This window comes from Salmo trutta, chromosome 1 (genome assembly GCF_901001165.1).
Source record: "Salmo trutta chromosome 1, fSalTru1.1, whole genome shotgun sequence".
Lineage (NCBI taxonomy): Eukaryota > Metazoa > Chordata > Actinopteri > Salmoniformes > Salmonidae > Salmo > Salmo trutta.
Window position 1 is genome coordinate 65,819,493 of NC_042957.1, and position 10,038 is coordinate 65,829,530.

Sequence of the window (10,038 nt, forward strand, 5' to 3'; positions counted from 1 at the left end):
TTTGATCTTAACGAAAGACAGGATCACTAATAAGGGGAACGAACAACCTTAGTTTTGGACATATGCACTTGGATAGTAAATAACAGAAATGCTTCATCGAAATTCATCAACAAGTCTATTTTCAATCAAGGTGTTAGGTGTGGATAGCAAATTGCCAAATGTGCACATAATACATATCGGAAAAGAGGTTTAAATATATCCGGAGTTGGGCATACTCTTCTAAAAATTGGCCCATAAATTGTTCTTCTGCTGTCTCTAAAGGATAACCTAATGTAGTTCCAGGCAGAACCCTTTTTGGTTCCAGGTAGACCCCTTTCACCCAACAAATTAACCCTCAATGAATACTTTAAGAATCATTTTGGTGAAAATGTTCTGTAACTAAAAAGGGTTCTATAATTGGGAGAGTCGAATAAACCTTTATGATTCAAGGTAGCCCATTTTTGCCACATACATTATATATAAGGTGAGGCCACTTGGCGGCCAATTTGAAGAAGATATAATTGGGCTACAAGACCGGCCACAGAAATGGAACAAGAAAACACACACAGAACTATCTTTAAAAGTGAAGGACATTATAGAAATAGCCAACCTCAAGATCGCATAAGAGATTGCATGAACCTGAGATATGACTGACACGCAGGACTCTGAGATGACTCCGCTTTCTGTAGTCAACAGAAACCTCGTTGTACACGTTGGAGCATATAAATAGAACAAGTGCGATGTTTCACATTCCCCCTTTATCGCCACACCACAACCTTCCAGTGCAGCCTGCCATTTCTGTATCATCTTACATTGACAGACGTAGCCTACTGCAAGGCGTATTTGCCATGTAGCCTAGGGCAAACAACAACGAATAACACCAATCAATTCCTGTTTTGTGTATTTTTTATGAGATTTATTTTAACAATTCTGATGGGGGCCAGTAGCATACGCCTATATGCCACTCTAATTATAAAGGATTCACAAATAAGTCAATTAAATGTAATTTGTGAAGATTACATTTATTTTGTGTTATATCATGGCCAAACACTAATATAATCCGCCAATACTTATTTGCAGCATCGTTGTTGAATAAACACGAGAGAGAGAGAGAGAGAGAGAGAGAGAGAGAGAGAGAGGCACAGTAAATTCAGTTTGCTTCGAGGCTGTGGTTCTTCTTCTCGAGCTGAAAACATACATGTATTTTATGTGTGTCTGTGGTTTTCCTCTTACTCAGGCTACGCGTTTTGCACAACAGATAATGTCCTCCATGAAAGTAGGACAGCGATCAGCGCTTGCGAGTAGTGAGCTGAGAAACCGCGGTTGCCCAGAAACGAGCGAGCCAATAATATTTTACCAACTCGCACTGTGTATCCATGTATGGCTGTCGCCATTGCTGCACTGCAGTAAAGCTGAGACCAATCATCGACAGCACCAAATATGGAGTCCTGCAGTTAGGTGTTACCTCTTCTAGGCTTAGCGCGTTCCCTTAAAATGTAGTCGTTTTAATACCCACATTGCGCTGAAATGTCGGTATCATGGTTTGAGCGTATCAAAATGGTGGTGGCATATGATTTCCAATGCAACCAATGCATCTTTTGTCCGCCGTCCTTTGTCTCCTCGTCCGTAATAAGGCTACAGTGGCCATATCTACGTGTTATGTTGAACATGTGTTGTTGGGTAACAGTGTAGGGCGAAATAATCTGGCATCTGATGGTCAAATACGGAACAAATCCGATGTACATTCTGGTCTCCCCTTCGCATAGGCTCTAGAGCCATTCCACCAAATGGAGCGTTTTCTTTCCAAACCCGAAGCATATTGTCGGTTTGATGAACCACTATGTCGTTATAAACACTATATTACCACACATTGTGCACACTAACCATACTTTGTATGCTATTCAGTAATACACTGTAATTGTGTAACAGCACACTTTCCCTGTTTCTATTGATATTGTGGAAACGCCTGAGTAATTTAGTCATATATCAATTCACATTGTTGACAGAAACGTTCCATAATTTCGTTATCATACAAAATTGTAAAATACCTATAATGTAATGTTTAGTATGATATGTAAGTCTCTCTCGCGTTCTCTCTCTCCCTCTCTCTCTATCTAAATCAAATTCATACATATTTCTTTGTCTCATTATATTTTCCTAACTCGTATGATTCCTTTTGGTAACTATGCCCTTTTTCTATAGATTCTTCTCTTACTTGTACAACGTGTTTAGTTGTGTACAAAAAATTGCAGGCTACAGTCGACTACTTGAATTTTCCCAATTTCCTTTTCTGAACAAGTTTAACCTTTTTCAGATGTGGACTTGAATAACACTGTACTCTAATGACTTGGGCCTACTCTTAAATACAGTCAGAAGATAACAAACGCGTGTTTTCGCAGTTTGATCTTTATGTAATTCATAGCTCTGTCTACATTACCATTTATTTTTCACGAAAGAAAGGCTGTAGTTTGCATGGCTCAAGGGACAGAACTCAAGGGGTTTATATTTGTATTAGTTTGTTTAATAAGTTATCTAACGAGGACTGATAGCCACATTTTGTCAAATACTATAGGTTTCAAATGAATGTAGGTTTCTGTAGGATATGTTTCAGATCTCAGAGTTATCTCTTTATTATAGGAGGCGTAAATCATATTATTCTTTGCTCTCTTAAAAATTCCTTAGAAAAACAAAATCATTATGAAAAACACAAAGCCTAAAAACCTTTGTAAGTAGGCCTAATTATTAAAACATATATAAGTTAATGAGACAATTAAAGCCACCAAAGCGTCTTGATAATAATAATAATAACAATAAACAATAACATTCGTTATAGTAAATAAAAAAACTGGTATAGATTTTTAACAAACCAACATCATTTAATTGAAGTAATTTGGTTATTTAGCAATGTATTAATATTGTTATCATTATTATTAGTAAGTATTAACATTATTATTGTTATTACCTTGTGCTAGACTACGAGTTATATGTCATTATCATGTCATTCTTTATTCCAAAGACCTGTTTATTCTTGTTATGGCTATGTTATCATATGTTCACATTTCTATGGCCAAGTTGTGTTTGAAATATTTGATAGTTTTCAGTTGTGTTTACCTATTCATCTTCAGACAGTAAAACTTAACATTCAACTCTTCTTAATTTGACTTTTAATTGTTTTCATAAATTCATAAATCTTCAACCGAATTACTTTTTTTAAAAACTATCGGACGACCAAAGAGACCAGCGATTCAACATCCCACAATGAAGTAAATTACCTATGAAAAACAAACAATATCTTCATGAAAATGATACAACTTGAAAGGTCAATTTTAATTGACCTTTGTAGAGTTTAGCCTCACGTAGTTGGACATTAATGAACAATAGTGCAATATTCTAAAAGAACATACTTTCCCATCTCTAGGGTACACATAGCTACCCTATGCATTTGTATTTAGGTTGGTGCATGGGACTCCTGGCAACTAGCTTATCAGTTAGATTCGGTGGAAATACAATCGAGCCTCAAGGTCATGTTCTTATTGATTCTCACTTTGATATTTTCATATCAAATAAATTAATGCTCTTTTTTATATTTCTAAATGCCGATGACTGGCTATTTAAAGATCTGATCAAGGAAATAGTCACAAAGCAAGGTAAGAGGTTGGGTAGACTATACAGTGTATATAAATTAACAAATAGTTTTAAAATGAATATTACTTTGTTGTGCCATAGTCAGACAGTTATTTATTCGCTTATGCCAAAGACATTCCTGCGCACAAGCCAGACCACCACCAAATCAGCGTCACTTCCTTAGACTCTAGAGGAATTAACTCCTCCTTTTCACTTAGCAACCCAGGGCACGTAGCAACAGCTGAGCCAATGCGCTCTACCAGATACGGTCCCACCGACTACGGTGCTTGGCAACCCATATAAAACGTGATGACGTCTTCCTCACTGAGCGTATTATGGGATGTGTGGAATTAAACAGCGACGGCAGTAGAAAGAAAAAATATAGAGCTTATAAACGAGGTTGAAGTAAACATGGAGCTATCGGCTGTTGGAGAACGTGTCTTCGCTGCCGAGTCTATCATCAAACAACGCATAAGAAGAGTATGCAGTTTATTTTCGTTACACCTCCGCGTTTCTAACAATAATGTATGCTAATCGCAATGACATTTTATCGACAATAAGTAATTCTCTCCCTATTTGTTGTTCTACTTGCAGGGTCGAATGGAATACCTTGTGAAATGGAAGGGCTGGTCTAAAAAGTGAGTAGGCTACACTCTGGGTTGGAAGCTGGCAGCAGCGCTTCCAGCCTGTCGTTTTATCTCTCGAATGCTTGTTTTTATGTGCAGCAACGTGTGCTCATGACATGTTTAGGCCATGTAACCGAGGCTTGTTGATTGCGTAAAGGGCATAGTTTTGGTAACATTCGCGTATTTTGCTTAGGCTATTTTAACGCACAAGCACAGGACAAGGGTGTTGCTAACATTAGCAGATTGCTACCTCCACATACGTCGCTGTCCGCTAGGCAATGCCAGAATGAAAGCAACGAGATTCTCAGCCGACATTGTTTCATTTGGTGAACGCTTTCGCCACGAATGTGACACTCTTTTTACGCTACCGTATCGTTCTTTTGGATAGATATAGCACCTGGGAACCGGAGGAAAACATTCTAGATGCGCGCCTCTTCGCTGCATTCGAAGAGAGGTAAGGTTTTGACAGCACAGCAGGCCTCTTCTGGCAGAGTGCGAATATGTCATCTTGGGCTATCCCCAACAGACGACACGCATTTAACATAACTCAAATAAGACTAAATTATTTCGAGCGAGTTACGTTTCATACGAAAATTGTATGTATTTATTTCACAGGGAGCGTGAAAGGGAGTTATTTGGGCCTAAGAAGAGGGGACCGAAGCCGGAGACATTTCTGCTGAAGGTGGGGGAATTAAACTGTGACTGTCATGAGTTAGTTAGTCCATATTTCAGTCATATGTCTTTTCTTACTCATCACCTATGTTTTCCGACAATTGAATCATGAATCTTGTGGTCTGATAGAATGTCAGACTACAAAATGTCTGACGTTCAGCTAATAAATAGATAAAAGTGCAACATTGTCTGTTATCTTGCTCTTTAATTTTTTTTAACCTCTGCTTTAATATCCGTTTTGATGCTATTGTTCAAACTCCAAGTTGAATAAAGTAACCCAGGTTTCCAAGTTACAATGGGAAATAAATGTATCGCAAAAGAGTGAATGCATGGGGCTTACTTTCTGTTCAAACATTGTCATTACCAACAAAATTGGCATCATTGTAACAATGATTTTGGTGTAGGGAAATGGCATGTGGATGAACAATGTCAAATAGGCTATAGGCCTATTTCAACGTTGGAAAATATCTGCAATGATACAGCTTATAAATAACAGGATTTAGCCTTCCAAGTACATGTTTATGAAACCCCATGCTTATCTAACTTGACCACCTTTATACAGGCAAAGGCGAAAGCCACAGCAAAGACTTATGAATGCAGAAGAGAAATGCCAAGGGGGATTCGTGTTTCATACCCTGTTCCGACGCCTATGATTACACCGAGAGCTCGAGAGGGACTACGGGCTGTCGTGCCCACAATCTTTCCCCCTAGCACGGTCAACCGAGGAGAGAGCGTGAGGGTCAGACTGCCAGAGACAGAGAGAAGGCCGCGACCGGCGCCTCCGCCCTCATTCATGGCTGAGGAATTTGTCACCATTCCTAAAAAAAGGGGACCTAAACCCAAGTTACGTTTACGATTCAACATGGAGCCAGACAGCTGTCCAACAGAGGAGCCCGGGAAGAGGAGTCGGTTAGAGGAGCAGCAGGTCCCATACGCTCAGTCTAAAATGTCCAGACATTGTCATCATGAAGGGGAAACATCTGAGAGAAGTGTCATCCAGTTGACACGCAGGTTTCAGGAGGGAACGAGCATTGTGCCAAAATCAAACAAAGCTCAAAGACAGGTGGGGACTGTGTCCCATCCTGGCACCCATAGCCATGACGGAAGACTCGTCCATAAGGCTAGACTCGATCACCAGAGCCGCAGGACTTTAGAATGCCCTGGGGGCATGTCTATCCCACACCCCAAACTGAAGCATGTGTCCAAAAACCATTTCTACAGAGCCAATGACTCTTCTTCATCCATGCAACAGTCTAGGCCCATTGTTGTCGCCAAATCGCCTGCATCGAGGAGTTCTGGAGAGCAGTCAGCAGTGTCTTGGAGGCCACGTCTGGATAATGTTGAGACGGTGGTGGTAACAGATGTTACAACAAACTTTTTGACAGTCACCATCAAAGAGAGCAGCACAGACAAAGGTTTTTTCAAAGATAAAAGATGAAATGAAGTCTATCTGCTTCACATAACATGACTAACAATGCAACAGCTATTTGTAAGAAGTTGGTAATAACTTAATCATGATCATTTGAGATACATTTTCTATAGGCCTAACTATATCCAGTGTTGTATGTTTAATATGTATTATGTCAAAAGTATTTAATGTAATAATGACCAAATTAAATATGTCTATATAGTTTATTTGAATATAATTTTTTGGATAACTATTTTGTATTTCATTTAAACTTTTAAATACATTAAGAGTCTTACATTTCCTCACCTTCTAATGGGGCTATCAGTTCAGCCTGGTTTAAATGTGGTAGGCTATAGAGGTATGTAATAGTTGTTACTTAATATAGCAATAAGGACTTTCCCTAACGTTTCATACCATTTTCTGTACACATTTAAAAAATATATTTTGTAAAATATTTTCACATTTTGTATTAACATAATTGCAAGGATAGACATGCATGTAGACCTACTTTAGTGTAAAGTAGGCCTAATGTTTAAAAATATTTGGAAAATACCTTTCATTATCCATGGCATATTCTATGCAATAAATCGAGAATATTCGTGTGAAAATGTATGTCAGATAAGGTTCAGTGGACGACCTTGACCTATAGTTAACGATTTCCCTAATACACAGCTTTGTGCTCCGCTGCAGCAACCAGTGTAGTTGGAGCTCGGCGGTTGAGTTGTTCCTGGACTTCCTGGTGTGTGTCAAATCAGTTCAGCACAGCTGGGACTGGGACTAGCGATATTTTAGTTATGACTTTCACTAAACTGCTTTAGAAAAATGCACGAGCAAAATAAATCAGGTTAATTTGTTTTGGGATTTGAGGGAATCATTTGTAAAATGTCTTTTGTTGGTTTATTCAAATAGCCATTTGGGAATTGTTTTGCGCAATATTCAAAATAACCCGTCAATGGATTTTCTTGACAAAACTAATTGTGTGCTTGAAGAAACCTTCGGACAAGATAATTAAATGGGACAATGATTAACTGAGGTTTTGGGTTTCTTCAAGCAAACAATTAGTTGTGTCACGAAAATGTGGGGTTTAAGGACAGGACTCTTCAGAGTTTAACTTTTTGACAGTATCTAAATGGTAGGTTTACTTCAGTTAGGGTAGATAATGAATTACCGTTTAGCTCTAAAGCATTGGTCATGGTGCGAGCTAATGAGTTTTGATGATCTATTGCTCGTTAGACCAATTTTGTCTTTTCTAATTATTTGTTTACATTCTAGAGGGATATTCGCATGGGGTCTTGATTAGCAGACAAGGACGTGCATTTATGTAGTCAATATTTTATCACTTTACTTATTATTCTTAGGTCTATTGACAGACTGCCGAAAGAAATGGCACACATGGGGCCACGGACTGCTTCATCTTTTGGATCTTGAATTTGACCACAACCTTTTAATTAAATTAGTCGAACGCTCTTTTTTTTTTTAAATTACGAAATATCATGTCCAAGTGCATCTTAGAAGTATTCCTACTTTTGATAATGCCAATATCTAATGGCTTCTGCATTGGAGATTTGCTTCGTTATCTATAGCCTAATATAATACAGGTTTTACATTCATGTCAGCCTAACGGTTGACGTTTCTATCTTTTGGAAAATACGAAATATGACTCATCATCACACACCCTGATGACCCACGCCTCCTTTTATAAACTGAGCTATATGACTTGCCTAGTTAAAGGTTAAATAAAGGTTAAATATTAATACAGTTAAATAAAGGTTAAATATTAATACTTATATACTGCAATCAATTCCTCTCGCACGCCCGGGACTATAGGCCAACCCATGTGTGTGTATGTGCAACGTTATGTCTCCTAATTGTTTTAGGCCTAAGCCTATGTCTTTTGCGACAAGCAATGTATAGACGGTGCCAGACGCATGCCAGACGCACGGCAGAGAGGTAGGCTATATTACAATGCAGGGACCAGAGGGCACGGGAGTCTCATTACAGGTGGTTGCCGTCGGGGACCGTTTTAGCCAGCCATGGGTTGGTCCTGGGCAGGAGGGCCACGAGCGTTCAAAGGTGCAGATGAAACGCGGATGCTGCTGGATGTGTGTGATGATGGGACGTCTGTGTGGCATATTTGACTATTTTCATATGATGTGGTCGTGCCTCATATGGGATGGGGTGCTTGCACTTGCAGGTACGGCAGTAACCCTCAAGACTAGGTGGAGTGTCACAGACTCAACTCTATGTTGCCATAAGCCTATGAGCTTTTTATTTTATTATTCACGATTTTAATATATATTATTCAATAGGAGTTCTAATACAGCTACTAGGTTACATTTACATTTTGCATGATTTTGTAACATTTTAAAGGGGTTCACATTAAAGAAAAATATTACTTTGGCCAATTACTTTGGAGACAGAAATATTACAGTGCTGGAGCTGAGCTAGAGGCTGACTGTGACCATAAATGATCACTGGCATTTCTAACACTCTGGCCCATTATTTTAATTGAGGACCCCAAACGAGCCCATTTTATTGCTTGAGGCTCCCATTATTAGCCAGATAATGATACTTTTGCGAAGAAAAAAAATAAGTTATGCAGGCAAAAAATGTACCAGCCCTTCTGGCATTTGCCCGAAATGCCAGATGGCTATTCTGCCCCTATGGGACACTGAACCACTAGCCTTCTGTACAATTCAGTCAGTCTGGGAGCTGAATGCCACTCGGACTAGAGGGTTATTCTCTCTCTTTTTGTAGAATAACAAAGTGTCCATTCATGTTGCTCTCCCCAGGGAACTGGGCTCTGGCCTCCGAACACGTGACGCAAACAGACCAACCTGAGAGCGCTGTGACAACAGCGCGAGCCACTCAACTGCCATTGACAGTTACAAGGCCTTCCCTTACAGCTGAATTCTGATAGACGATTGAAAATAATAGCTATTCCTGAGTATAGTTTGGAATACTTTTTATAGAATAAATTAAAATTGTGTAGGTTAAGAAATACATACATTATTAGTGTTTAAAATGAATAAAACGTGCCCTATTTTAGCTCTTAGCAGTTTTTTTAATCTAGCCTATAGACTATGTTATTACTACACAGTAGGCCTATGTCTGTTAAATTTCCACCCTGTTGAGGAAAGGACATATCATTTCGTACGCCTATACCCTAGCAGAGGACTTTTCCCGCAGCTGAGAAAACATCTGCCTAAATTCTCCATATGAGTGCAATTTACCAAACCACATTCCCATAAAAACGCATAAGCCTTTGATCTCGCACCACCGGAGGGGCCAACCAAGTCCTGTGACTTTGTATTATACACATGTGGTTGCTGGATAACCCCGCAAGATGTCGCCATGGACTTGACTTGCACCTTTTGTTGCTTGAGCACAGAAGGATTGCTATTTTGTTCACAGGTTTTTAACCCTCATAAACGTTAAACCGAGACGCGCATGCCCTGCATTTTCCAGATGTGCATTACATGTACACGACCACTAGATAGAGCCCAAGTATCAAAAATACGTTGTGCCTTTTTCAGTTCTTGGCCTGGGCCTGTTCCTAGTTGGATGCAACCGGGAAGGGATTTCGTCATCATTACGGTTATTCGCCCTCCCCACCTCCTTCACCCCCACTCACCACCCAAACAACACTATCTGTGGCCGTTAGGCCTCCCATTCGTTTTATAAAACCAAGCCTATCATTACAAATGCGATTTCAATTATCTATATATA

The 10,038-nt window shown here is 39.3% G+C and overlaps 1 protein-coding gene across 1 annotated transcript; it reads left to right on the top strand.

Annotated features, from left to right (window-relative positions):
• The first annotated feature begins 3,823 nt into the window (after positions 1-3,823).
• On the top strand, positions 3,824-7,163 carry LOC115205473 (chromobox protein homolog 8). The gene is made up of 5 exons (XM_029771490.1): positions 3,824-4,083; positions 4,198-4,241; positions 4,618-4,683; positions 4,845-4,911; positions 5,464-7,163. The coding sequence occupies exons 1-5, from the start codon at positions 4,015-4,017 to the stop codon at positions 6,337-6,339; spliced, it is 1,122 nt and encodes a 373-aa protein (XP_029627350.1). The 5' UTR covers positions 3,824-4,014; the 3' UTR covers positions 6,340-7,163.
• Positions 7,164-10,038: the final 2,875 nt, after the last annotated feature.

Bases quoted from the DNA above. Each gene is read 5' to 3' on its own strand.
- LOC115205473 (XM_029771490.1), top strand. From the start codon at position 4,015: ATGGAGCTATCGGCTGTTGGAGAACGTGTCTTCGCTGCCGAGTCTATC. The intron at 4,084-4,197 runs GTATGCAGTTTA...TTCTACTTGCAG, and splicing joins TCAAACAACGCATAAGAAGA to GGTCGAATGGAATACCTTGT. The intron at 4,912-5,463 runs GTGGGGGAATTA...ACCTTTATACAG, and splicing joins CGGAGACATTTCTGCTGAAG to GCAAAGGCGAAAGCCACAGC.